This window comes from Camelus bactrianus, chromosome 32 (assembly GCF_048773025.1).
Source record: "Camelus bactrianus isolate YW-2024 breed Bactrian camel chromosome 32, ASM4877302v1, whole genome shotgun sequence".
Lineage (NCBI taxonomy): Eukaryota > Metazoa > Chordata > Mammalia > Artiodactyla > Camelidae > Camelus > Camelus bactrianus.
This window is the reverse complement of record NC_133570.1, coordinates 19,172,144-19,199,230: the sequence shown is the minus strand read 5'-3', so window position 1 is coordinate 19,199,230 and position 27,087 is coordinate 19,172,144. Positions and strand designations below refer to the sequence as shown.

The window sequence follows — 27,087 nt, the reverse complement described above, 5'->3', positions numbered from 1 at the left end:
GGAAGGACTGAGCGGGCGTTTGCACAGAGATAGGAGGAGCATGTGGTCTCCAGCCTGAGACACCTTCCTGGGCCCGGAGCTCCAGGAGCCTCCCATAAACACGACAACCCAGGGCCCAGCGCTGTTTCTACAACAATGAGAATATTTATTTTCTCCAGGCAGTAAAAATAACATTTTTCTCTCTTTTGTAAAAGTTAAGTACCATTACATTCCATTTTCTTAAATAACAAAATCCTAAAAATATATATTAAATTGTATACAGTGCATCACACTTCATCTTATATTTAAAAATACATGATGTTTCTATTTTATTCTCAAAGTTGCATATTAAGAGCATATTTACAGATAAAGCCTTGTCATCCAAAGTCAGGATCCCTGCGGGAAGGGGAGCCTGGATGTGGGCAGGTCTTGAGGCTGGGTGGACCCCACGGGGCGGCCCCCGACCCCTCACCCCATTGTGTGCTCCTGAAGACACGTCCTTTCTGAAGCAGTGATTTACCTCGGACTTTCTCCCACATCCCCCTGCTGCCTCATTGTGACAAGACAGGAACCTGTGAGGTGGGCCCCCCTGGGGTCCCTGTGGGCAGAGAGTGAGGCCCCGTCTCCCCCAAGCCACCAGCCTGAGGGGAGGCAGCTGCGGCTGGAAGGTCTGAAAAACACCCCACGCCAGGCAGCTAAGCTGAGAGGCCTGGCCAGGAGGTAGAACAGTGCGGAAGGTAAACAAAGACACGGAGGAGATAATCAGAGGGGCAGACATTCCCAAGGGGATAGCAGAGCAGACGTCAAACACCAAGGAGGAGACGGGAACCCAAGAGGGTCGCAGTTGACTGGGCTTCGGAGTGGGAGCTGGTCCGGCCCTGCAGACGAGGGGACCGGGTCTCGGAGGCCGATCGCCTTTAAGTGCTCTGGAAGATTAAGCGCCCAGGACGCACGGGGCTTGGTGACGGGCTGTGTGCCCCGCTGGTGTCAGGATGACCTGGCCGGACACTGAGCAGGTCAGGCCGACTCCCGCCTTGGGCTGACAATGGGACGTGCAGGCGGGGCCGTGCCCAGGCACGCCCCACGGGTTTGGCCTAAGGGCCAGGGCAGCTGTGCTTGCTAGTGGTTTGATCTTTGCGGGTTTCCAAACAATTGGAAGCTTGAGCCAGAACCCACACTTCAGAAGTTACAGCAACCTGGTTGCCGCGCTCACACCCAGAGAGGGACCTCGACCCTGTTCTGACATGGGGGGCTGGGGGTGGAGTGCTGGGGGTTCATTCCTCCTCCTTCTCAGGGAAGAACACGGGCACCATGTGCCTCACAGAGAGGCCAGGAGACCCAGGTCCCGGCTGGCGGGGGCGGCGCACACTGGGGAGGCAGCACACACAAGGATGAGGAGGGCACACAGCCTCCTCCATGCTCTGTCACCTCAGGGCTGGGGCTCTGGGCAGGATGCTTTCAGAGCCCCATCCATTATGGTCCCCGAAGCCCCTACCCTCCTTCTTTCCTAAGCTTCTGTGTGATCTGTAACATGCTTTTCTCAGGGTCACCCTTTCCAGTCACCTCCAGCCCCCACTTCATCTCCTCCTTCGAAGCTTCAGTGAACACCTCCCCTCTTCTGGGACAATTTACATCTCTGTGTTTACTTAGCCACAGGGGGCCTGGGGGAGGCGTCTGACAGGTTCCAGCCAAGGCCACAGCTGGATTGTGTTTGTGGAGGTCAACCTGGGACAATTTATGGCGTCTCCCCAACGCTGTCCTGAGGCCGGTGTAGGTGTCCCGGGGCTGTTCCCGGGACAGTAAGTGGATCCAGGGGCACTGGGCTGTGCCAGGGCTGGCAGGAAGGAGCGCCCTGGGGTCACAGCACTTCCGGGACCTCCAAAAAAGGGCTGCTCCAGCTGCTCAGACGGCACACAGTGACCCTTCACTGTGACCCAAGTGTGAGGAGGGCAGGGTGGGCAGGTGAGCCGAGGGGACGCACCAGAGGCCAGTGGTCAGAGTAAGCCCAACTGCCTCTCGGTCAGGCGAGCCCCTCCCGGGTGGAATCCCACATTCCCTTTGTGCTGCACAAGGACCTATTCCCAGCACGGGGCCCTTTGTGACCACACGCACCTGACACTTGTGTTTGAGAGGAGATTCCATACAGGCCGGGAATAACTTAGAGGGGAGACGGCACATGGCAGTATATTCCAGGGGTCCCTGGATGCAGCAGGCCTGTCTCCAGACCTGAGGCCAGTGGACAGCTGCCCCAGGGTAACGCCCTCTCCAGATCAAAGCATGAGGACAGGCTTGCAGCTCGGTGCCCGTGGCCTCAGCCGGTGCTGGGGCAGCGCCCCCGCCCTCCTGTGGACACACTGCGTTTCCCCCCGAATGCCCCCTGCCTGCCAGCTCCCAGCATCTCCTGGTTGGCCCTGTCTTTCTGGGGGCCAGGCGCAGACGGGTTGCTGGCGGAACCCTAGGGAAGGCCGCATTTGGAAACTCGGGGAGGCAGGCAGGCAGGCAAAGTGCCCCAAAGAGGGAATCGGGGAGGCAGGAGGCCAAGCAAGTCCCAAGGCCCAGTGCCTGTGGGAGAGCCACGCTCCAGCAGAGCCCAGGCCTGGCCTTCGGAGGCACAGGTGCTGTTCCCAGCTGCTGTAGACAAAGCTGGCTTTTGACGGCGGGCCATCTAAACAGGAGGTGGCACCGACTCACACAGCCCACGGCCGCCACAGCTGCAGCTCTCAATCTTAGGAGGCCTTTCCTCAGAGGGTCTCCAGTTCCCAAACCCACCCTCCCCCTTGCACGCCACTCTGTGGGTTCCCCTCCCCATCTGGGGGGCAGGGTGGTGTGGGACCAGGAACAAGAGCCCTCTCCTTCCTGGCCGAGCCATTCCAAACCCTGTCCCCATAGGAAGGGGCACAGAGGCCCCAGAGACCACAAGCTGGGGAGTATCTTTCATCCTTTTTAAAAATGAGGGACACTAAGGGAGGGACTGCTGGCACCCGCCTCACATGATGCTGCCTGGATGCTAAACCACAATGTTTATACTCCCTGTTTTGAACCGAGAGTCACCTTAGAGCCATGGGGACAGGGCCTGGCTCAGGCTCTGCAGGACCACGAGATGCTCAGGGGAAAGGCCAGGCAAACCCATTCCCATGGGGAGTTAGGCAGCACCCAGAACGCTTTCAGCAGAGTCTGCTGTGTGAACAAGTGAATGAGTGTTCTCTATGACCACTCCTCAAACTTGCTTTGCTGGTCACCAAGCTGTGGGAAGAAGCTACAGAAAGAAGCCTGTGTGGAAAGTGTCAGGTTCGATGTGAGTGGGGGTTGTCAGATCCACTTTCCAGGCCCCCTAAGGTTGCAGGAGGCCCATCCTCGCCCAGAGCCCAGAGAGCAAACCTGAGTCAGCACAGAGCATGGGCCTCCATCATGCTTTGGGGTTCTAACGCCCAGAAGTACAGGACCAAGCCAACCCTCGGGAGAGCCTCAGACATCTCTCCACCTGGCCCTATTCCAAACAATAAAGATCAGGAGAAAGTGATCTGTGTGTGGACAAAACAGAGAAGAAGCATCACCTACCCACTCCCTGACAGTCAGCTGGAACGTACCTGAGCCCAAAGCTGGACACGCCACCTCTGTCATCCCAGCCCCACTATCCCAACACCCCCACCCAGTCCCAGATCAGAGAGAGAGGCAGGAGGGGGGGACCACGGGGCCTTGAGTCTCTCCTAAGTGCAGCTGATGAAGCAGGATGAAGCCAGGCTACGCCTGCCTGGCCACAGGGAGCTCCTGCCTGGTCCATAGACGCTGCCCCTGAAGAAGCTGCGGGAGAGTCGATCAGCGGAAACCACGGGACAGGTGGTCTCCAGGGGCCTCGGACTCAGAGGGGTCTGGTGTCCTGGGCACGGAGTGGGGATCTTCTAGTCACTCACAAGAGGATTACGGTCATCTTGTTGACTCTGACCCTTAAGCTTCTTCTTAAAGATGGAGATTGACGTAGAAGGCTTATAAAAAATGCTCCAGATCTCCCCCGATGCTCCCGGTTGAGGACAATCCCGAAGGCCCCCTGTGGCAGGAACGCGATGGGACCTATCAAACAAAAGCAACTGACTTTTTCAAGCAGAAGAGAACAAAGCGTCCAACACCTCCTACCATCTCACAAGATACCTCCACCTGTAAAATGGGACACTTGGTGAGGCGAGGCCTCAGGAAACCCAACAGCTGCCTTTAGAGACCCGAAGGGCCGCCGTGTGGACAACACATGTCCTGGGGGATGGCAGCATGGTGGGGCAGAACTGGGCTGGCAGGATCATTTAGACCTGGAAAGGGCTGGCTGTGAGATTGTGAGTTTTCAAAATTCTTCTTTCTTTTTAAGTAGAAGAATTCTTTTCAAATGACACCGACCTGGAAGCCCACCTAGCTAAACAGGGTAAAAGTAAAACTGCTCTGCATGAAGCGGGTCCTGCCTTTCCACCAACACCCGCCCTGCCCCCGAGCCAGCCTCTGGGAGCTTGCAGAGGAGCTCGGTGTGGGTGTTGGATGGAGTCAGACAAGCGGTCTGGAGCCTCAGCATGAGGTGAGCTGTGGGGCCCTACAGCGAGCGTCCTGCTCTCCCTGCCGTGGGGGACATGCAGACAGGACCGCGCCCAAGAGGCTTCCCCAGAATGCGTGCACTGCGACTCAAAAAAAAAAAAAAAAAAAAAAAAGCAGCTCAGTAAACAGTAATGACGTTCTTTCCATGAAAACTGTAAAGTGCAGTGTGGAGAGGCCTATGGGTGGTGCCCAAGTGGCCAAGGGCAGCCTTCGGAGGGCAACGGAGGAGCCGGCATTCAATGTACAAAAAAAGCCTGCAGCCAAGAGCCAGGGAGAAGGTCAGGGAACAGGCAGCTTTTATGGGACACTGGTGCTCAGGAAGGCCGTAGAATGGGGAGAGCCTATGTGTCAATTCTATCTCAATAAAACTAGGGGAGAATAGGAGACAGCCCGGGCTGGGAACCTGCTCTGGAAAGACAGAGCAGGGGCCTAGGGAAAGTGAGAACTCCCCTCTGTAAGTACACAAACGTGTGCAGCATGAGCAATCACCCGTTTCCTGGAAGGCAGAGCTGTTAACCTGAACAGTGGCAGTAAGGGAGGTAAATGTTTTTTTTCCAAATTGGTCAAAATCGAAGGATGAAGCTTTTATAAGCTTCTTAAACAATTGTTTTAAAATAATTTATAAGCAATAGTTAATGTTAGAATTCTCTCCCTGACTGTCTCAGTTTCTAGAAGGCATCAGGGAAAACATGCCTGGTGTTGTCTGAGAAATCTTTGTTCTTGTGTTTGTTCTTGTGTTCTTTAAGGGGCCAGCACAAGCCAAAAAAATGGAAATTGTTCCTTTTTATGCCCAGACTGTTTCAATCCTCCTTGAAATCGTATCCTTTGGACACAGGAACAAACACAATCCCTCAAACCTTAGTGAGATTTGTTCAGTTGTACATTTCACTCTGCAGAGAGCAAGGAATGTCTCCTGCCTTCTGTCGCCCAGGACCGAGGGCTCTGGAATCATGCGCTGACATTACAGTTGTGCTCAGACAAATGAAGCGTAGGGGGAGAGGAGCTCTGAGCCGTCCCTCCTGGAGGCGGGCGGCTCTCGTACTCACTTGAACGTGATGTGCAGAAGTATCTTTGCTATAATGGCTGTGACCGTGAGGACGAGGAGTGTTGCCAGGCCATACACCGTCCATCCTGCAGGTGCAAAAGAGGGGGCTGATCAGACTCCGTGAGCTCACTTTCCAGAAGGAGGTGTGTGTGAACCCCGAGTGAACCCTGGCAGCACAGAGGCAGGCCTGGCTGAGGAGCTCCCTGCAGGTGGCGACAGCCACGGAACGCAGCTGCGAGCCGGGCTGGCGCGGGGCCCCAGGCCTTCTGAGCACCTCGCCTTGCTCTAGAGCTTCTCTTGGAGGGAGGCAGGCAGTGTGGCCCAAAGCGCACGTGACTTGGAGTTGAAAGGGGATGGTGTACACTCTGCCTCTACCCCTGGAACCACTGTGCAGCCATGGATGAGTTACATGAACTCTTCCAGTCTCAGTTTCCTCATCTGAGGAACGGGCGGTGTGACCTGTGAAATCCTACCAGATACATAAACCACAGGGTACACAGGGAGGGGCTCTCCTCCCTGACCTTCTACTGGGAGTCCTGCAGGGGAAAGCCGCTAGTCTGGGTAACACTAACACTCTGCAGCTCTACCAGCTCACAAAGACTCCAAATTTCTTGGCAGAAAAGAGAGAGTGAAAGTTCATACCCCACCAAGTCAGCCAGCTCGAATGGCCAGACCACCACCCACTCTGCCCCTCCTGCAGGACCTTCCCTCACGGCGCCTGTCGCGCTCTGACTTTTTATTTTGCTGCTTGTCTTCCTCCTCCCACTTGTAAGCCATAGGAGGGCAGGGATCTTGTTTGGTTCACTGGGTAGTCCAGTGCCTACAACAGAGCCCGGCACCATTAAAGCACTTACATGTCTTCCGAGTGACTGAGTCAACAGAGCTGTGGCGACTGCCAACGCATTTAGGGAGCTACAGCTCGGGGCTGCAGAAAACCCTGCATTAGCTGTCAATCACCGTGTACTAAAGGCACCCGCGCTGGATCTTGGAGGTGAGCGCTTTTCCCTAAGGACTAAGGAATCAGCTGAAGAGAAAATGTCTCTCTGAGGCCAGAACAAACAATCTCAGAGCCAGGACCCCTAACCTGCCTCAGAAAGAGAAACACCCAAGAGCACTCTGTTTCTGTCACTGCCAAGGGCACCGCCTCCAAGCACTGTGGCTTCCCCCCTTTGATGGTGTCTGGGATCTGCTACCTGGGACGGTCTGGGGGGGGTGGCTGGGGCTGGTGGTGATGACGTAGAGGACTTTGGAGGACCGGGCAGCACTGACACTGAGGTTGGCCTGCTCCGTGATCACCTCGGCCAGCGTCTCGTTGGCAGGGGGCCTCTCCTCTGGCAGTTCTTCCTTGACGGCTGGAAGGTCAAAAGGAATTAACTGGGGGAGAGCCACGGAGACGACAGAGAGGAGGAGGCACTGGGCGTGAGGAGGAGGCAGTTTTCTCTGATTCAATTTTGGGCTCAGTTCCCTCCAGTGGCTCCGCTGCCCCAAAGCAGAACCTGCCAGGCTCTCGCTCTGAAGGAGCCACTTGACTGGTCTCTACAGGGACACCTGAACACACTTCACGGTTTTCCTTCCCTCGTGCCTGGGCAGCCACGGTCCCTCTGCCTGGAGGGCCCTCTTTCTTCCCATCTACCCACCCCAATCCTGCCTGGTCCTCAAGCCTCTCCCACCTGCGGGGAGGCCGCCTCCCTCTGGCTTCCTGTAGCTACACACTGACTGAGCTCTTCTCGAGGCCCCCGACACCCAGGACAAGACCAGGTCTTGGATGCCTGCTGTGTTCTCATGTGCTGGTAAAGAGGTGTGCCCAGCACTCATGTGTTCACGTTAGAGGGACAGGGGAAGCTCCACCTTAGGAGGGTCTGAGGAAAGATGGAAAACCAGTCTTTCAGGACTGGCTGGGACGTTCAGAGGCAGGAGGATGGACCAACAATGACTTCTTTGGAGACTTCTGATTCTACCAATCTCAGCTCTTTCTTTTCATTATTCTTTTAACCCTCATGTGAAAACTGTCATGAGAACTACGAAAGTAGTAAAATTGACAGGTTTCACCTCTTTTCTGTATTATGAAATGTACACAAGTTATAAAACGGGAGTTGAGAAGATCTGCAAATCTGGTCTGAGGCTCCTGACTCACACAGTCGTCCTGGCAAGAACCAGCCCAGATCCGCAGGTCACAATGGGGTATGCGGGGAGCCCTGGGAGGCCAGAAGCCTTACCTTGGTATAAGACAGCGAATCCCTGGGCCTGATTGATGCGATCAGAGAAGAAATACAAGATGACAAAATCCAGAGAGACGTTAAAGGACAGGGGTGGGCGGTTCCTTCCGCTGAAACGGACCAGGACGTTGTGGGTGTAGCCGTCCAGCAGCTCCACCATGTCTGCGGAATCCCTGATGTCAAATAAGGTGAAGTTGAAGTGGATGTGGGAGGCTCCCGGGACCCGGATGGTCCAGTAGCAGACCCTCCCTGTGGCGTAGGTGTCGGGAAAGTCAGGGGAGTAGACCACGGAAGTCATGGCCGAGTAATTCCCACCACAGGCGCCGACCAGAGCTGCAGGAGACAAAAGGACACCAGCCCTCAGCCTGGGGCCCGGCCACAGGGCTCACTTTTCAGCCTGTCACAAACAAAACTTCCTAACTGATGTGATTCAGTTTGGGATATTGTTTTTTGTCCGTAAAACCAGACTGTCTTATGTTTCAGGATCGAATCACAGAATGAATCACTGAAACCCTGAACAAATGACTGGAGGCTTCTTTTTTTTTTTTTTTTTTCACCCAGGAGACCTTCAAGTCAGGGCACAGCACAGCAGTGCAGCCCAGGTTGGGGCTGGGCTGGAGTCAGAGAGTCTGGGCTAGGGACCCGCTGGGCCACGTGATCCCAGGGGCCACACCTCACATCAGGCCTCTCGCTTCTTTTGGTTTTGAGGGCGGAGAGACCACCACCTGCTCCCGTGTCACGAGTGTGTGAGGACAGATGAGATAAAGCACCTGAAAACAGGGGGCCACTCTGCAGCAGGGCACTCCAGGAAGTAAGGTGGTTAAAAGCCAAGGGTGTCTCCCTGGTACCTTGGAGGTGTCAGTCTCACACAAGGGGCCACACTTGGTTTTCAGGTGGGAAACTGTGGCACAAGGACTGACTTCCTGCACAGGGGAGACGCATGAGATCTTGCTGGCTCTGCGCCCCCACACTGGAGGTCTCTGGTCCCCAGTTTCTGCTGGCAGGTTCTGGGAAGGGGATACTACCACTGCACTGCATCTTATGTGCTCACATGTAAACAAGATCTTGGAAATCAAAGTCCCTGGGAGGGAGCGTAGGGCTAGGATTTGAAAAATAGACTCGGGGGGAGTTCCACCTCCCTTTAGGATATAGAAGCTGCTTCCACCCCAACAATGACAGAAGTCTCAGAACTTTGCTTCAACCCATCAGAAACCTGAGCTCTCCCGACAAGCAAGGGAATTTAATTCTAGAAAGTAAGAAGCCCCTCGGAGGAGAGTCAGGCCACACAGTGTTTCATCTTTGACGGAGCAAAGGAGGAAGAGGCGGCCACCATGAAATCAAGTAAGAAGAAAGCAGCTAAAATTTTAGCAAATTTCTAAAGGCTGAATGTGGGCTAGCTTCTCAGTCTAGGTTAGCCTGGGGCCCAGACACAAGGGGAGTCTGCACTCACTTGCGGGCCATTCTGTGCAGGCCTCCACCCAGTGCCCATAAGGAGGAATGGGGGTGAGCGGGAGACCCAGGGGCCCCCACTGGGGGAACCAGTGAGCAAGTGGTGATGAGTAGGAGTAAAGTAGAAGAAATAACCGAGGAGATAATGGCCAAGAAAACTCCGAAGTTGATGAGAGGTAACTGAAGAAACTCAGCAATCTCTAAGCAAATAAATTAAAAAACAAAAATAAAAAAGCAAACAAAAAATACACCTAGACACATCATAATCAAATCCTGAAAACCAAAACCAGAGAAAGTCCTGAAAGGAGGCAGAAGGAGGGAAAAGGCTACAAGCAAATATAGAGCAGGCATCTCCAGAAACCATGAAAGCCACAAGACAAAGGAGCAACGTTTTTGAAGTACTGAAAGGAAAAAAAACCTGTCAGCATAGAATTCAATATCTAGCAAAATTATTCTTCAAAAATGAAGGTGAAATATGGCTTTCTCAAACCAAAGCTGAGAGAAGCCATTAACAGCAGACCTGCATTAGAGAAAATGCTAAAGGAACTTCTTTAGGCCAAAAGAATATGATACAGATCGCAAGTAAGGACATGAAAAGGCGTTCAACATCCTTAGAAATTACGGAAATGCAAATTAAAACCATGAGTTACCACTACACACCTGACAGAATGGCTAACATTAAAAAACAGACAATACTAAAATTCAGGTGACGATGCGGTGCAACTCAAAGTCTCACGTATTGTCAGTCAGAATGCAAAACGTGACGGCCACGTCGGAAACCAGCTGGCAGGGTCTCATAAATGCCAAGTACGCACCTAGAAATGCTGGAACCCCCAAGTGCTTACCCAGGAGAAATGAAAACACACATTCACTCACACAAACACCTGCTCGTGCGTGTCTCTAGCAGCCGCACTGCATCTTCGTCATGGACAGTCTGACGTCTATCGGTTGGTAAATGATGAACGAGTTGTGATGCAGCCGTACAAAGGCGTGCTTCTTAGCAACAAAAAGAAACTACTGAGGGGGGAAGGTATAGCTCAAGTGGTAGAGTGCATGCCTAGCACACGTAAGGTCCTGGGGATTGAACCCAGGACCTCCTCTAAAAATAAATAAATAAACCTAATTACCTTCCCCTCTTAAAAAAAAAAAAAAGGAACTACTGAAACAACTGAAGTGAATCTCAAAAGCATTATTTTAAGTGCGAGAAGCCAAGACGCAAATTTTTAAGTATTGTATGATTCCATTTATGTGACATTGTTCAGAAGGCAAAACTATACAGATAGAATCCGGGACCAGTGGTTGCTGAGGGCTGGGGGGTGTTGACACAAAAGGGCACAAAAGAATTTTTTGAGGTGATGAAAATATCCTATATCTTGACTGTGTATATATTTGCCAAATCTTATTGACCTGTGTAACTAAAAGGGTGACTTTTACTGTATGTAAATTATACCTCAATGAACATAAATTAAAAAAAAAAAAGATTTCCAGGTTCTAACCCTGACTTTACCACATACTATGAATTTGAGCAAGATACTTAACTTCTATATACTTCAGTTTCCTCATCTATAAAATGAAATTAAGAATGGTTTCTCACTTATGGGGTAATAAGAATTAAAATGATTTGATATTTGTAAAGTGTCTAGTATAAGATCTGGCACACAGTACAACCTCAATTAAGTTTTAGCTACTATAATTATTTGAAAACAATAAAGTATGCAGGTTAAACTGATACTTTGTTCTTTTTGTTTTTAATTTTTTTAATTGAAGTATAGTTGATTTACACTGTTGTATAATTTCTGGTGTACTGCAAAGGGATTCAGTTATACATATATGTTGTTTTTCATATTCTTTTCCATTATAGTTTATTACAAGACATTGACTATAGTTTCCTGTGCTCTACAGTAGGACTTTGTTGTTTATCTTTTTTATATATAGTAGTTTGTATCTGCTAATCCCAAACTCCTCATTTATCCCTCACCCACCACTGCCTTTCCCCTTTGGTAACCGTAAGTTCGTTTTCTGTCTATGAGTCTTAAACCGATATTTCAGCAGCAAAGGCAGACCTTAAACTGAGAACTTTCGACTCCCGGATGTGCGCTGCCATGCTGGCAGCACATCCAAGTCAGCAATTTTGAGAAGAAACACATGACATCTATGACAGGTTATTAAAGTTCAGAGATAATTCAGGAAATAAACTTATAATTAAGATCATAAGGGAATCTGAAATTTAGAAACAGGTTCAAGATCTTATTTTTTCAAGGGGACATTGGCCTGACACACACAAGCTACGCCTTTCAGCCAATGTATGCCGTTAAAGTATAACTGGAAGCATTGTTTTCCCTCAGTGGTATGTGAAATAAAGTTGTCATCACGCCCAAAAGAAAACCTGTGTCTGTCGAGCAGTTGCTTCTCATTCTTGCCCTCCCCTTCGCAACCATTAATCCGTTTTCTGTCTGTATGGATTTGCCTATTCTGGACATTCCTTACAAATGGAATCATGAACTACATGGCCCAGTGTGTCTGGTTTCTTTCGCTGAGCATAATGTTTTCAAGGTTCCCCATGTTGTGGCAGGTGTCAGTACTTCATTCTCATGGGGGCTAAACAATACTCCCTTGTGTGGACGTACCACGTTCTGTTTATTCATCAGCTGATGGACATTTGTGTTGTTGCCACTTCTGGGCTATTATGAATAATGCTCCTACGAACACTCGTGTACAGGTTTTCGTGGAAACATGTTTTCAACTCTCTCGGACATACACCTAGGAGGGGAATTGCTGGGCCATAAGGTAATTTTGTTTCACATCTGAAGAACTGCCAGACTGTTCCAAAGGAGCTGCACCAGTTAACGCTTACACCAGCAATGTGTGAGGGTTCTAATTTCTCCGTAGTCTCACCAACACTTATTTCCCATTAAAAAAAAAAAATTAACACCATATTCTGTTTAAAGTCGAACAATGGAGGTGAACCCACACACACTGCTTTTGTTTATTTGCCAACTATTCTCCTTTAAACATCAACTAAGGTTCAGACTTTAACAGAGGTGCTAAAACTGAGCATAACAGGAATGCATAGGAAGCCACTGGTCCTATATGGTCTCCAACAGTCACACAACTAAAAAGACCAACAGGGGTTCTGCTTGCCAGTCCTTCCCTGTCCTCCCCACAAACACACACGCTGTAGACAGCGTCTAAGCTACAACCTGCAAAAGCATGTTATAAACTCGGGTTGGGTTTCACAGTTGCCGTTCGTTGTGGCTGAACTGTGTCCTCCGAGGTCTATTCCAGTTTGGATGCCTGCTCTCTCTGACTCTGACCTTCCTGGAAACAGGGTCTTTACAGCCGTTATCAAGTTAAATAGACTGGGGTAGGTCTAATCCAATGACTAGTGTCCTTATAAGGAGATACAGAGTGATGCAGAGGCCCAGACACAGAGGCAAGCCAGCCCCATGAAGGAGGCAGCGATTGGAGTCAAGGAGTGCCAAGGACGGCCAGGAATGACCAGAAAGTAGGAAGAGGCAAAGGAAGATTCTTCCCTGGAGCCTTCGGAGGGAGCATGGCCCTGATGACATCGTGACTTTTGGACTTCTGGCCTCTCAAAGCAGGAGGGAATAAATTTTGGCTGTTTATTAAGCCACCCAGTTGGTGATAATTTGTTATGGCAGCCCCAGGACACCACATGACAGTTTTGCCTAAAACTGAGCCACTCTGCCTGGTGGCAATGTTAAGAAAAGACCCACGCAAGCCTAGTGACCAACAAAGATGCTGTAAACTCTATTGCAAACTGCAGTCATCTCAAGCCTTTCCTTTTGTCTGCTTCATTTGTGACTGTCCTTTCTACCACCTTAAAATCTGGCGTTTCACCAGCACTACAACTCTCACAAAGGCTCACTACCACTGAGTAGATTGGGTAGATTATGAGGGACTGGGTGGCCCAGCGGCCAGAGAGGTCAAGGCCCCAGACCATACCCTGCTCAGACTCTCTGCCCCTAGCCACTGGCTCACCAGGGTGGTGAGTCAGGGAGGAGGTGGGGCAGGGCGCACTCAGTACCAGGACTGGAAAGACAGCTCAAAGCTTAGGCTCGCTTCTCCGCTGTATCACAGTGACATAAATCTCAAATGCCTAAGAAAACACTAAAAGGGTTGGTAAGTTACACTGAAACGAGAGGATCTTAGAGCTCACGCTGAGCAATTACATCAGCGTCCCCATTACGCTGGAAGGGCTGCCTTTTCTAGGTGGTCTAAGCACCTCACAATAGGCCACGTCTCTGCAAAGCACATGGCGCGCCGTCATTAATGACTTGTTAAAGGTCTGTCCTCCCTTCTAGAGTCTTCTTGTTCAGTGCTGTATCCCCAGGGTTGGGTCAGTCAGCAGGTGCTTACTAAGTACTACCAAGTGACCAGAAGGGAGGGAGGTGGGCGGGCTTGTCCCTCGGCCCACGGACCCCTGTGCCTGGGACAGTGCCGGGCACACGGCACACTCACTGTCAAAGAGGATGATCCTGCCGTCGCCGCCACAGGGCTGGGTGTGGTCCCCGAAGCAGACGCTGTTGCACTCCGTACTGGCCGCCTCACCGTACTTCCAGTAATCTGGATTGTTTCCACAGAAGCAGGCGTAGCCCGACTCCATCCCGGCAAACTGCCATAACAGAGAAGCGGCGCTAGGTGAGCGGCGGTCAGGGGTGTCGTGGGGCCTGAAGGAACCTGGCAGGGTCGGGCCCCCAGCAAGCAACCAGCTGGTCTTCCCAGCCCATGGTCCCCAGGACCTCTGCCTCGTCCCACCCACTCACCATGCTGCATCACAGGCTGACCAGTAACTCCGCTCCGCCACGGTGCTCCCTCTTCAGTGAGCACCCCTTATTAATGTTCCCACTTCTACCACATTTAAGTAAGTGGTGGTGGGGAATCCATTAACTTGAAACACTGATAACAACAACATTGTATTGAATGTTTACTACATGCCAAGTGGTAAGTGCTTCATAGTCAGTCCTCAGAGCAAACTTATTGAAGCCCCCATTTAAAATTCTTATATTGCCGGACAGTAAAACTATTTATATGGTGTTCAGTCTTGTGAATGCTAACCCACGTATAGAGTTGAACCACCACCACTACAGTCAGGATACCGAACAGGCGCGCCCCCCCAGCAACCTTTCTTGTGCTATTGCTGTAAACCTCCCCCTCCTAGAGCCCCTGGCAACCACTAATTAATAGTTTTATGTCAGGAGTGTCATATGCTATAGACTGCATGTCTGTGCCATCCCCTCTAATTCATATGTTGAAAGCTAATTCTCAATGTGATGGTACTTGGAGGTGGGACCTTTGGGAAGTGGCTGGGTCATGAGGGCAAGCCCTCATGAACACGATTAGTGCCTTTATAAAAGAGACCCCAAACCTCCCCGGTCCCTTCGGCCACGAGGACACAGCAAGGAGACGGCCGTGTAGGAGCTAGGAGTCGAGCCACCACCAGACACCAAATCTGCCAATGCCTTAACCTTGGGCTTCTCGGCCTCCAGAACAATGAGAGATGATGAACTTTCACCCACTGCGGCGAAAACTTCTATTCCCCATCTGTGAGGATGTGGAGTATTTTCATTCCTTGATATCTGTTCTCTGCATCAGTTATTACTATGATGGTTGCCAAATGCTGAACTTTCTAATTCCATCATTTCTTCTACATTTATTAGTTGGTTTTCTCCTGTAAGGAAATGCTTTTCTTCTCCTCATTTATTTATTCACTAATTTATTTATATCAGCATGGATTTAAGGACTCTTATTTTATTCAGTGGAGTACAATTATTACTATTACTATTTGTTTTGAAGCTCAAATGTTAGATTTGGCCAGCGGGCGCCCCTTCAAGCTGGTTCCTGTGCCTTTTTGACGAGCCCCTCGCATTGCTGACTTTCCTGTACAAGATGTTTCGGGGTCATGTGCTTTCTCAAAATTCAGCAATTTTCTCCAAGGAGCCCTAGTTCTTTTTAATGGAGAACAGTATTTAGAAGCCAAGATACGAGTGCTAAGTGTGCCTTTTACTGTGTCACTGTTCCAGGCCCTCTCAGTGGACAGAGCTAAGAAATACATAAGTATAAATACACAAACACACACACACGCTTTCATACTTACAATTTTTTCTAGATCTATCTCTCTATATAGCGAAAATCATGCATTAGACTAATAACTTCAATCCCTGTCCCACACTACAGGATCCATCCGTCTTCCTGGCCCCCTCCTCCTACAGTGAGAAACCCGGCTCCCATTAGCCTCAATATGTTTACTTACATACTCAGTCTTTTGTGAGCAACCAGCCACCTGATCACGTTGGGCCAACTGCCTTGCTCAGCCACCTGCCTCACACAGGCCCTGAACCCCACGGGCTTTTCTCCCTGCTGGGGCCTGATTAATGGCCTTTTGACTGAATTATTAAAGAAGGAAGGAAGGGACTTTTCTTTTCTTTCTTTCTTTTTTTTGATATGACAAACAATAGCATTATATTGTGGCCAACACATGAGTTTCAGATAGAAGAATGGAAAGGAAGGAAAGAAAATGTTTTGGACTGGTGTCCAGACTGGGGCCCCTTCGTGTATCACAGAAGGGATCACTACTTTGGCTTATTCCCAGGTCCCCTCTGGGGCCAGAGATGTCTCTGCTCATAACATACAGGGGTTTAAGGAAACATCGGACTCTGTTGGAGGCCAAAATGGGATGCAGATATTAGGGGCTTTCCTCCCCTTTTCTCTCAGTCTTTGGACAAGAGTGCTGCCTCACCCCCTGAATTCCCCTGTTCCTCTAACGTCTCCTTGGCAGAAAAGCAGAGTCACATGGCCTCACAGGGTTTTGTTTTTTGTTTTTTGTTTTTTTAATTTATACATTTTTAAGAGGCATCTCAGCAGAAAGCATTTACACCTTTATCCTTTCCCGTAAACATGTGGCCACAGAACCGTCACCTTGAACTTCTGACTCCGACAAAAGCTGATGCAGGTTTGTATAGTAAGTTTGTTAGACGTTTTACTGGCGCCAGTTAGAGGAGGTGGGTTGCCATGATCCTTGTAGCAGCCGAGGTTTCCAGGCACTGGAGAAATAAAGAAAAAGAAAAGAGTTTTACAACATCTGGCTGTGAAACACCAAGGAGACGCGTGTTGTGCCAGGTACTCTCATCTCAGCCAATATTTCCACTCCTAAGGTGTAAATCACTAACAAGCCAGAAGCTTTAAAAATGGAAGCCTCAGTGTCCTCTGCGAACTGCTACGTTTCTGCTTTATGTTGACGAGTATGTGAGGCCCATATAACTAACCCTAAGAAATTTTTTACCTGTTCAATACTGATAGGATTTAATATTGAAGAGAACTAGGAGTAACTTCCTAAAAAGAGAGAGGCTACAATATGTAAATTATGTTCCAGAGTCCCTGGAGGGCACAAAAAGCCCTTGGAAGCTTTTTGCCTTATGCTTCCCCTTGTCCCTTAAAAAGCCCCACAAGTTGGCTTCTTTGGGTCCTTTGGTGAATATATTAGCTTCCTATTGCTGCTGGAATAAATTACCACAAATCTAGCGGCTTAAAATAGCGTAAATTTATTGCCTTATAGGTCAGGAGTTCAGAAGTACTACATGGGTGATATGGGGCTAAAATCAAGGTGTCAGCAGAACTGTGTTCCCTCTGCAGGCTCAGAGGGACAGTCAATCCCTCGCCTTTTCATCTCCTCACAGCCGTCCCTGTTCCTTGGCTGGTGGCTGCCCCATTCCAGCCTCAGCTTCCATCACCATGTTGCCTTCTCTGACTCTGCTGCACCTGCTTCCCCGTGTGATTGCACTAGCCCACCTGAGTAACTCAGGATAATCTCCCCATCTCAAAATTCTCAAAATTCTTAACTTAATCACATAGGCCATGTAAAGTAACATATTTTAAGATTCCGGGGATTACAACATAGATATTTTAGGGAAGGGGGATTATTCAGTTTACCACAGTGACAACATCAGAGTTTCACAACCACACAATCAGATGGTCTGGTCTAGTAGAGAAAGCTGTCACTGAGAATAAATGTACCAACTGTGGTAGAGAGCTTTCAAAGCCAGCGCTCAGTGACCCCCACCCCCTAGTGTCCATGCCCTTGTGTGATCCCCTCTGCTTGAGTGTGGGTTGGACTAGTGACTTGCTTTTGTCCAACAGAATGTGGCAAAGTTGACGGGATGTCACTTTTGTGATTAGGTTACAAGAGACTGACGTCTGTCTTGTTAGTAGACTCTATTGCCTTCTCGGCTTATATACTTTGATGAAGTAAGGTATCATGTCAGAGAGGTCATGTGGCAAGGAACTGAGAATGGCCTTCAGCCAACAGCCAGCAAGAAGCCAAGACTTTCAGTGTCTGCAAGAACTGAATCTCATCACCAGCCACATACGCCTGAAGTAGCTCCTTCCCCAGAGGAACGTTCAGATGAGACCCCGGCCCTGGCAGGCACCCTGACTGCAGCCTCGTGAGAGACCTTGAAGTAGAGGACCCAGTTAAACCATGTCCAGATTTCCAGACACTAAGTTCTAGGGTAATCTGTCACACAGCAATAGAAAATTAACACACCTTAAATAATATATATGAAATACATACTTACTGAATGAATGAATAAATGAATGAATGAATGTATTGTAGGCCGTGGACAAATCAACCTCTCTGCCCCTTAGTTTTCCATCTGTGTTATTAATTTATGAATCACTCCACCGTCAGATGAAATCCTTTCCCTACATTCTGTTTGGTTTCTCACAGTGGATATAACTGAAGGTATAATAAGACACGAATGAGGCCTGGTCCTCGCACTTCTAGGTCAGTCAAGAGTTACACATTATCCAGCTTCAAAGTGAGACATACAGACTCTTAGAAAGCACTTTTCCTTTATGTTTCAGACTGGAAAACAGCATGGTCCAGTTTAGCAAGCTTCATATCCGTATTAGTTTATTTGGTATATAAAAATTATGCATGTGTATGTATATATGTATACACACACACACACAAATTTTTAAATTTCTTCCATCATCTACATCTAACCAGCTCATTTTAAATTGGCAGGAAGCTAACCCGAAACCACCCTTCCCCCTCTAAGCCAAGTGGTCACCCTTCTCCCTTGCGTCACACATGGTTCAAATACAACAAATGTGGCTCACCACACAAATGTTAAAATGCATCTTTCGGAAACAAACCAAATCTCTATAGTAGCAAATGTAAACAGAAAAGCTCTAGGCAGTAGGAGCTCAGTGTTCAGCGGGGGCCTGGCTTGGGAATGGCTGGGTTTTAGAGTTTAAACAAATGCAGCGAGTTAAAGCATCTCCCGTCGGGGGCATACCATATAAGCTGAGTTGTTAAAGGGGCCTTATGTATGGAGCCATGTGTTTAATGGTTTTTAATAAGAGCTACTTGATCATGATCACCTTGGTCATTTACATTGATTTCTATCCCATTTATTCCATTATGCTCACAAGTAAGCATGTTATTATGTATTCGTTTATAGACAGCCCAAGGCACATAATCATAAATGTTAAGATTAGACACAAACAAGGCCGTGGTTTGCACTGATGCAGCTGGAACCTATAAGCTTTATTCACAACAATTCGGTGAGCAAATCCAGGCAGCTCATGTTCCACTGGGGCAGTGAGGTCCCAAAACACACCAGGAGGTAGATCACTGGCAATCAGACCACACCGTGTTGCTGCTCCATCCACCTGAACGTCAGTGGCCTTAGGTATTATCCTTGCCACCCAAGTTAACCACCTACCAGACACTCAATTTTACCTCCTAAAATACTGCAGACACCTGTCCACGTCTTTCTACCCACGTTGCCATCTCCCCGGTCTAGGCCACGGCCCCCAACCCCCTGGACCAGTCCTATTCCATCATCCTGTTTCTAGGGTCACCCTACTCTAACCCCAGTCAGTACACTGCAACCAGAATAATCTTTATGGTGCATTCCAGGCAGAAGGAAGGCCAAGGGCAAAGGCCTAAGGCAAGAATGACCTTGGCCTTTGCAGGAACACAAAGAAGTGAGTATAACTAGTGACAGAGAGAGGGAAACACGGCAGGAGCTGGAGAGCTATGTGGCAGCCCTGCCTAAAACCCTCAAAGCTCCCGGGTGCCCTTTGGGATGAAGTCCAAACTCTCTCCCATGGTACACAAGGCCCCGCCTGATCAGTGCTGCTACCCTCCCCTCTCCGTCAGCATGAGCCTTCTCTCTGTCCCTCAGCCCACATTCTATATGAAAGTGAAAATAAATCATAGCGTATTTGCAGGTTTCCCACCTGCACATTGCTCTCTGGCCTCTGGACTTTTGTGCAAGCTATTCCTTCTGCTTAGAATACTCTTCCTGCTTAAGACTGCAGCCTGAGCATCATTGCCCTTGGGAAGCCCCATGGGCTTCCATCATCCTCCCATTCCACAGAAAAGAGGACATGCCCCTGCTGTGCAGCCCTACAGCAGTCTACACTAAGCTCGATTCCAAACCCCTGTTTATGTGTCTCTCCCCAATTCACCATGAACAACTTAAGGGGAGGACTGTATCTTCTGCACACTGTTGTATTCCCAGGGTCTGGCATGGTCCTAGCAGGTGCTCTAAAACTGTGTGCTGAGTGAACAAAGATGGCCCATGTAGCCCGCTGCAACTGTGGAGTGAGCGGTCCAGGTACCTCTTAGGCAGCAGTGAATGAAGAGAGCAGAGCAGAAGCGAAAGGCAGAGCTGATCGGCATCATGACGTCCACTCAGAGCCAGTAACCACTGGTCCTGACTCCTCACTGCCCTCTTTGGCTACCTAGAAACACCATTCCAGATAACCAAGTTCTCCATAAAGGTTAACTTTAAAACTGAAAATTTTATCTTCATCATTTTGGATGAAACTTTTCTAAAATGCAATAGCTACTCAAAAAAATATTGGTTTCACCTATGTACTTTGTTTTTCTTGGTGGTTTGAGGTCCTCAAATGCACGTCACAGAATGGCCCCAGCCTGGGTGTGCTCCTCTGTGTCCTTGTGTCTGACTTTAATAATCTGTCTCTTCGGTTACTTACTGCTGGGGCGGCTGAACACTCAGAACATTAGAACTGGAAGCATCTACTTCTTGCTACTCTCAGTGCCTGTGGTCAGTGCTTAACCTCTTCTTAATTTGCTGCTTCTTAGGCTTAGAACAAAATCGCTGAACTCTGGCCCCTCCACCACGGCCTTTCTAAGCTCAGCTTCATCCACAGCGGAATGAGGAACAATAAGAGCCTCAAAGGGTTCTTGTGAGAAATAAAACTAGACAATGTAAATAAAGTAAACACCGCAAGGCCTGGCAATATCTTGTGCTGAGTAAACAGTGCTTATTCTCATTATATATAATAAGGCTTTCATCATGTACCATGCAAGCAAGAATAACCTGCTTGGTTAACAGAAAAGTAAAACAGCACTGAGTGAAAAGACAAAAATCAAAGGCAGCCACCTTGGAAAACCGGGCTCGATTCCAGATATTAAAATACGAATCTCTTACATCTGGCTAGACACAGTGCCCTTCCAGGCGAGCATCTCACAGGAACCTCACAGCCCTTTCAGGAAGGCGGGCAGGTGATGTTCTTCTGAGACGACAGAGAAGAAACCACAGTTCAGCACAGTTAAGGTCCTTGAGCAGGAGAGAACACGAGGTGGAAGTGGAGAGCAGAGGTAAGCTCTAGTGTTGCAGAACCTCACTCCACGGTTTTTTTCTTAGTGTCCCTGGCCCCCCCTTTCCTTATAGGGCCAGTCTGGGAGCTAAATGAAAATGACTTCCTGAGATTAAAGACTGAATTTGCAAACGCGTTAGTCCCTCAGTGCTCTGTGCACCACAAGGCCGATCTCTGAGGGCTGTCACTGCCCTCTGACTTGCACTGGAAAGTGTGGCTCGAAGTCTCGCCGAAGAAGACACGTCATTGTAGTCTTCAAAAGCATTACTGGTCAACTGAGTGGATTTCCAGACTGTGTCCCACCCCCAGCTCTTCCCAGAAGCAGGGAGGAAAAGTCAACTTGAAAAGGGATATTTGTTCTCAAATTCCTTTTTACTTTCAAGACCACTTTAAAGTCCTGTGGCTTGGTCATGCATTTTTCCGCTTACCAAAGAGGCTTCATCACTTTCAATTTTTAAAAAATCATCTTAAAATACAAGTGGACCCCTTGTTTATCACAGTAGATGCTGTAACACTCATGACAGTTAGTTACCAACATTCTCTTCAGATGTTCAGAGTCCCTAACAGAGATAAAAGTTTCAGAGGAGGCTGAGGGAAGATGATTCTTCACTAGGATTAATCCGGGAACTACTGTTCTTTTACCACCACGAGGAACTGTTGGGAAGCAACCTGGAAGGCTTCCTAAACAACCATTAAGTTTGGGTATAACCGTGGCCTCACTGTGAAGGTGCTACACATCCCGCCATGGGGGCCTCTACAGCCAACAGCCCTTTTCTCAGAACCACCTTCTCCCATGGCACCTTCTCAGAGGATCTGCTCCCACAACTGCTGCTGGTGGGGAACAGGCCAAAGAACCCCACCCTCTGGTCTCCCACTGGGGCCACCAGGATCTCTCTCCTAGGATTCCAGTTAGTGAATTGCAGACATTGGATTTGTAGGGTTCTCTCAAATAGGGATTAAGGCAACCTGCCATGTTCGGGCCACATGAGTTGATGAATGAGTTGCTTCTGCTGGTCCAGCAAGAGGAAGAAGACTGGACGCCATGCCGAGAGAAGGGCAGAGATGGGAGACCATGTGGCTCCAGAGAAAGATGGCAAGAGTGGGTACTTTTTTGTCCCAGGTTCTTGGGACATAGGGATTGGGTTCTATGATATACTCCCAATGTCCTTCCAACAAATCTCTTTTGCTCAGGTTAGTTTGAGTGAGTTCTACTCCTGGCAATCAAACAATTCCTGACAAAGACAGAAAGCATGCCCATTACGGTAAAAGCTCCATTTGAATATAAATCTTCAGATGGTAATTTGCATAAGAAGTCCTGACTGGTTAGTGTGTTTTCTATTCCAGTGCTCTGACCAAATCTGAGATATCTGTTTAGGAAAACAGAAGCAAAGCTCTTGTCTTGTGTTTTAGAAAACTCTTCTCCGGCTCTGCAGAACTCCTTTTACTTTTTCTTGTAAATAAAATCTGATTCTGCAGATATGATACAGCGACTCTACTTATTTTAAATGTCATCTAACCTTGTGTGGCACAGACCATCTTCTGCCTTAGGGGCTCCACACTGGTGCCTGAATCCTCCCTTCCACGGGAACAAGGACTAAGCACACATGAGATGATACTGCTGGTGTCCTGTTGGAGGACCAGTCATTTCAAATACTCCCTTCAGAGCATCAATGGCTTAAGTGTGGATTGTCCCACACTCTCAGCCGATGGCCCTGAGCACACTGTACCTGGGCCTGTCCACCTACAACTTCCGTTCCAAATCTGAGAGCTGCCATCTTAGTCCAAGTCCTTTCATAACATGGCCCCACCCAACCGCTATAACTGTATTTCTAAACATCAACTCTCATTTTCAGTCACTCTGATTCTCATGCCTCTGACTCACATATCGACTCACCCAAATAAATACGCATAGCCTTTTCTTTCCCTAAGAAATTTTAGGGGAAGGTAATAAGAGTTCCTGGGGATCCTGACCTCTGTGTGGCCTTGATGTGTCACAGAGGTAGTCTTCTTCCTGTGGGAGTTCCTTCCCTGAAACTTAATTTCCGGCGATATGATGTGGTAGAGACAGTCTCCAAAAGAGGCTCTAGCCATTTCTCTCCTCCTCATACGTGAGTGACTCCCCATTTTAAAACTTGGAATCAATTTCCTCTCCTCTTGAATCTGGGCAACCTTGTGACTCGCTTTTACCAGTAATAGAAAGTGGTGGACGTCCGCGTTTACTCCTTAAGAGGACTGGCAGCTTCTGCCTCCTCTCTCCTGGAACCCAGCCACCACACCAGCGGTCTAAACATGTGCTGGAGAGACAGGTCGCCCAGGTAGAGGTCTGAGGCCGTCTTGGACGTCCTCGCCCCAGCAGAGCCCCCATGTGGATGCAGCCACCTGACTGAGCCCCAACAAGAGGAGGAGGAGCCCCGACAAGAGGAGGAGGAGCACTGCCGAGCTGAAACTCAGCCAACCCACAGAATCAGGAGAAATTACAAGCTGTTGTTTTAAGCCACCAGGGTTTTGGGTGGCTTGTTATGCACTATCAGACAACTGAAACACCTTACTCCACAACGGGTCAGTCTGAGTTCGAGAGGAATGATGCAGCTGTGCCTCTGGGAAGAAGAACTCAGTTTGTTGACTTGAACTTTTTTTTCAGGGACACCACAAATATCCCAGGCAAAGAACCACAGAGTCATCCTTCACTCTTCCTGCTGTTTCACCCCTTACATATTCCACTTGTCATCAACTTCTGCCTTCCCCCTACGTGCATCTTGGATTTAACCCTTCCTGCATCATCCCACTGCTGCCGCCACCACCTTATCCCCTGCACTTAGAAATCGACACCCGTCCTCTCCTCCCCAAATTTCCTTCCTCCCCACCATCCTGTAAGTGGACACTGAGCTCATTTTCCTAAATGAGGGCTTCCAGCGTGTCAGTCCTCATCTCAGCACTGGCTTTCAAGGTTCTAAACTGGCTCCCCTCCGTCCACGCCTCTCCTCGGGTGGCATGGTTTCCACTGCGATGCACAGCAACCCCGAGTCCTCCTTCCAAGTCTCCGTCAGGCTGTTCCCTGACCTGCTGTGCCCTGTCCAGCCCCATTGGCCTTTCTCTATGAGGCCTCCAACTTCCCAAGCCTCACTGAGCCCTCTCATCTTCAAAAACTCACAGCATTCTACCTCATAATTCAACTTGATTTATATAACTGGTGGGCTGGTCTCCAATTTTCTCCTGTGTTTACAGCAAGTACAGATTTTCAGTAAAATCATCCTTATTGATCTGAACGATTTTCCCTTTTTAAGTTACTGGTGTGCTTTAGAACATTTTGGAATTGCAGTATACATAGCTGTCACTGAGGAAAATGTCCACATGGTTCAGAAAGTCTATTTTTTAAATGAAAAATTAAATAATATCCACTGCCAAAAACAAAGAGTAATTGAGTATACTCCAGATTTGGAACCATAAATCTGTACTGTCAGAACAAATGCAGGGCCTCCTGTGTTCCCTGAGTGCAAGTGCCACATCGGAGCCCAGGGGGACAGCTTCCCAGCAGCTGAGGCACGCTCCGGAGCCCCTGGAGGCAATCAGATAGAGAAGGAATGGACAGAAATAAAATGCAGGTTTAGGAATTAGCTGACAGGAACATGCCAGTGGTGATCTATTCCTTGGGGAAAGCACAGGCCCCCACAATCCCTGCCAGTCCTTTCATGCCTACAACTTGCTAGGTCCTGGACTTAGAGTCATGCATATTTTACTCATTTAATCTTCAAAATAACCCTGGAAGGCACAGATGAGGAAACCAAGGCTCAAGGGAGAGTCATTTTGCCATGAGCTATAAAGTGAGTAACGATTCCAGCCTAAGCCGGTGTGACTCTGGAGTCTACATTCTTTCCACTAAATTGTGTTGTCTCTCTTGTTGGAAGAGCTATGACAATCGCATCAGCAGGAATATTTGGTGAGCACCTGTCACGGCCTCCGCCGTGTTAAATGTTGTGGAAGGGTGTTAAAATATACGGCTGGAGTCGGGGAAGCACCCATAAATTCCATCAGCACCCTTCCGTAAATAAACGTACATACAGTCCAAGTAAAATGAGGGTGCCTGCGAAGCAAACACAGCTTTCAGAGAAATCCTGGAGCTCCCTTCTACCCAAAGTCTCCCCGTCACAGAGATTCCACAGCTACCCCTGCACGCTATCTGAACAGCTTAGTCCAGCTGGGAAAACAAAACTGCTCACATAACCCAAGAATAAACAATAAAAACAAGATTCTGACTGTGCTAATTTGGGCAGTCTGAAAGAGTTCAATTAGACAAAAATGTTAAGTAATTACAGTGGAAAGAGAGAAAAGGTAAAAAAAAAAGTCTGTATAATTTATATTTTTAACGTTCACTTCAATATTGCTTTGGCTATCAGCTAAAGTCTGAGGTTTCATTTCGGCTGTAAAGTATTAATGACGTGCAGAGATGTGTCTTTTTCAAGGTGAAGTTCAGCCCAGGCAATGGAAACGTGGTGCTGGGAGAGAGCTTGGGGCCTGGACAAGGTCGCTGATGCAGGGCTTCACGCAAAGGGTCCAACTCTGGGGACCCCCTTCCCAGCTGAGAACAGCTGGGCCGGGAACACCCGCGGAGACAGGCCCAGCATTCTGCACAGCGGCTCTGCCTCTGCCTCTGCCGTGCAACAGACGCTTCCTGGATGCCATCACAGCCTGCTTACTCCGGGGACTTGGGAGTTCCCAAACTCAAAGAGGGAGAGAAAATGACCTAGAGCCAACAGCTTGAACTGCAGACCCTCTGTCGCCACTGAGTTAATCCTTTGGTTTCCACAATGTGAAAAAGGCAATCCCAATAATTCAGCATACTATCAGAATTTCAGACTCTAATTCCCAAACAACCCACAAAGAAAAATTCTCAAGAATGACCTCAACAGTAGCCTGGATCCATCCCAAGGCCCCCCGTTTTTAAGGAAATAAAGGGAATGAGGCTGTTCTCAAGTACTGGACGGAAAGGGCTCTGGTCTTGCCATTAGGAGTCCTAGATTCAAATCCTAACGGCTCAGAGGCTCAGAAGGTAATCCTCATCAAACCCTTAACTACTCCAGCTTCACTTTCCCATCAGCCCCAGGTGGGCAGGAGGGAGGGCACGTACCACCTGTTTCACAGGCCTGTTAGAAGGTTAAACAAAAAAAAAAAGGAAATATAAGTGCTTTCTACATGCTAAGTACTCAGTAATAACTGAAATAAAAGCTAAAACATAAAAAAAAAATCAGGGTTGACATTAAAGTGCAGAAAGTGCTGACAGGAATAAAACATTTTCTGTAACTGAGAGACTGCCGTGACCACCCCCTGACAAAGTGCCCTTGGCTTTTTACTCAAACTCTGAACTTAGCTTTAAAAATTCTTATCAGGGATCACAACTGGAAGCTTTCAAATCCTGTTTTTTGGGGGTTGCATTTCTGTAAGGAACAACAAATCTGTTTTTAACAAAGTCAGGGTGTCATTCAATTAAAAGGAACCTGAGCCAGGGAGGTCACTGGCTGGAGGTCCCGTAGGGCAGGGTTGCCAGAGCTGGTTCCTCTTAGGGCTAGTCTGCGAGGATGATACAGTCGCTGGAGACCATCTCACGGATTAGGAGGAAGAAACCTCATTCCATTCTGTAACACAGGGAGAGGCTTAAGACATGGTGGAGAAATGCTTCTTTCAGACACCCCACACCCACCTCAGCCTCATCACCAGCTCCCAGGCCAAGTTCTGTACCCCAAACACAAGACTGCCATTATCTGGCCCCATCTGATTCTTCTTGGACCTCACCTCCTGCCCTTCCTTCTTAAATCTGATGTCTCAGCAACACTGAATTTGCTTGGGAATTTGTGTGTGTGTGTGTGTGTGTGCGTGAGCGCACGCGCGTGCACACGTGCAAACTCTCCCCTCTGCCCCCAGTGTCCTCCCTACTCTGCCCCAACCCTGACCTCTAGAACCTGGCTATATAAAGTGTGGTCCTGAAGCTCTAGCATCCCAGGGGCCTGTTGGAAATGCAGTCTCAGGTCTGTCCCAGAACTACTGAATCAAAACATGCATTTTATTTATTTATTTACAATTTTTTAAAAATTTTTATTTATTTTAACTGGGGGGTGGGGTTAGGTTTACTTATTTATTTATTTTTAGAGGCGATACTGGGGACTGAACCAAGAC

At 48.7% G+C, this 27,087-nt stretch overlaps 1 protein-coding gene across 2 annotated transcripts in view; it reads right to left on the bottom strand.

The window, feature by feature from the left end:
- Positions 1 to 1,640: 1,640 nt before the first annotated feature.
- Positions 1,641 to 27,087, bottom strand: part of KREMEN1 (kringle containing transmembrane protein 1) — a 50,292-nt gene continuing 24,845 nt past the window's right edge. For both annotated transcript variants that reach the window (XM_010951283.3, XM_074356164.1), the window contains 6 exons: positions 16,201 to 16,325; positions 13,744 to 13,897; positions 7,813 to 8,145; positions 6,790 to 6,948; positions 5,598 to 5,682; positions 1,641 to 4,047 (listed from right to left, as the gene is read on the bottom strand). In XM_010951283.3, coding sequence (XP_010949585.1) covers positions 3,879 to 4,047; positions 5,598 to 5,682; positions 6,790 to 6,948; positions 7,813 to 8,145; positions 13,744 to 13,897; positions 16,201 to 16,325 — 1,025 coding nt within the window. In that variant the 3' untranslated portion in view covers positions 1,641 to 3,878. The remainder of the gene's footprint in view (positions 4,048 to 5,597; positions 5,683 to 6,789; positions 6,949 to 7,812; positions 8,146 to 13,743; positions 13,898 to 16,200; positions 16,326 to 27,087) is intronic.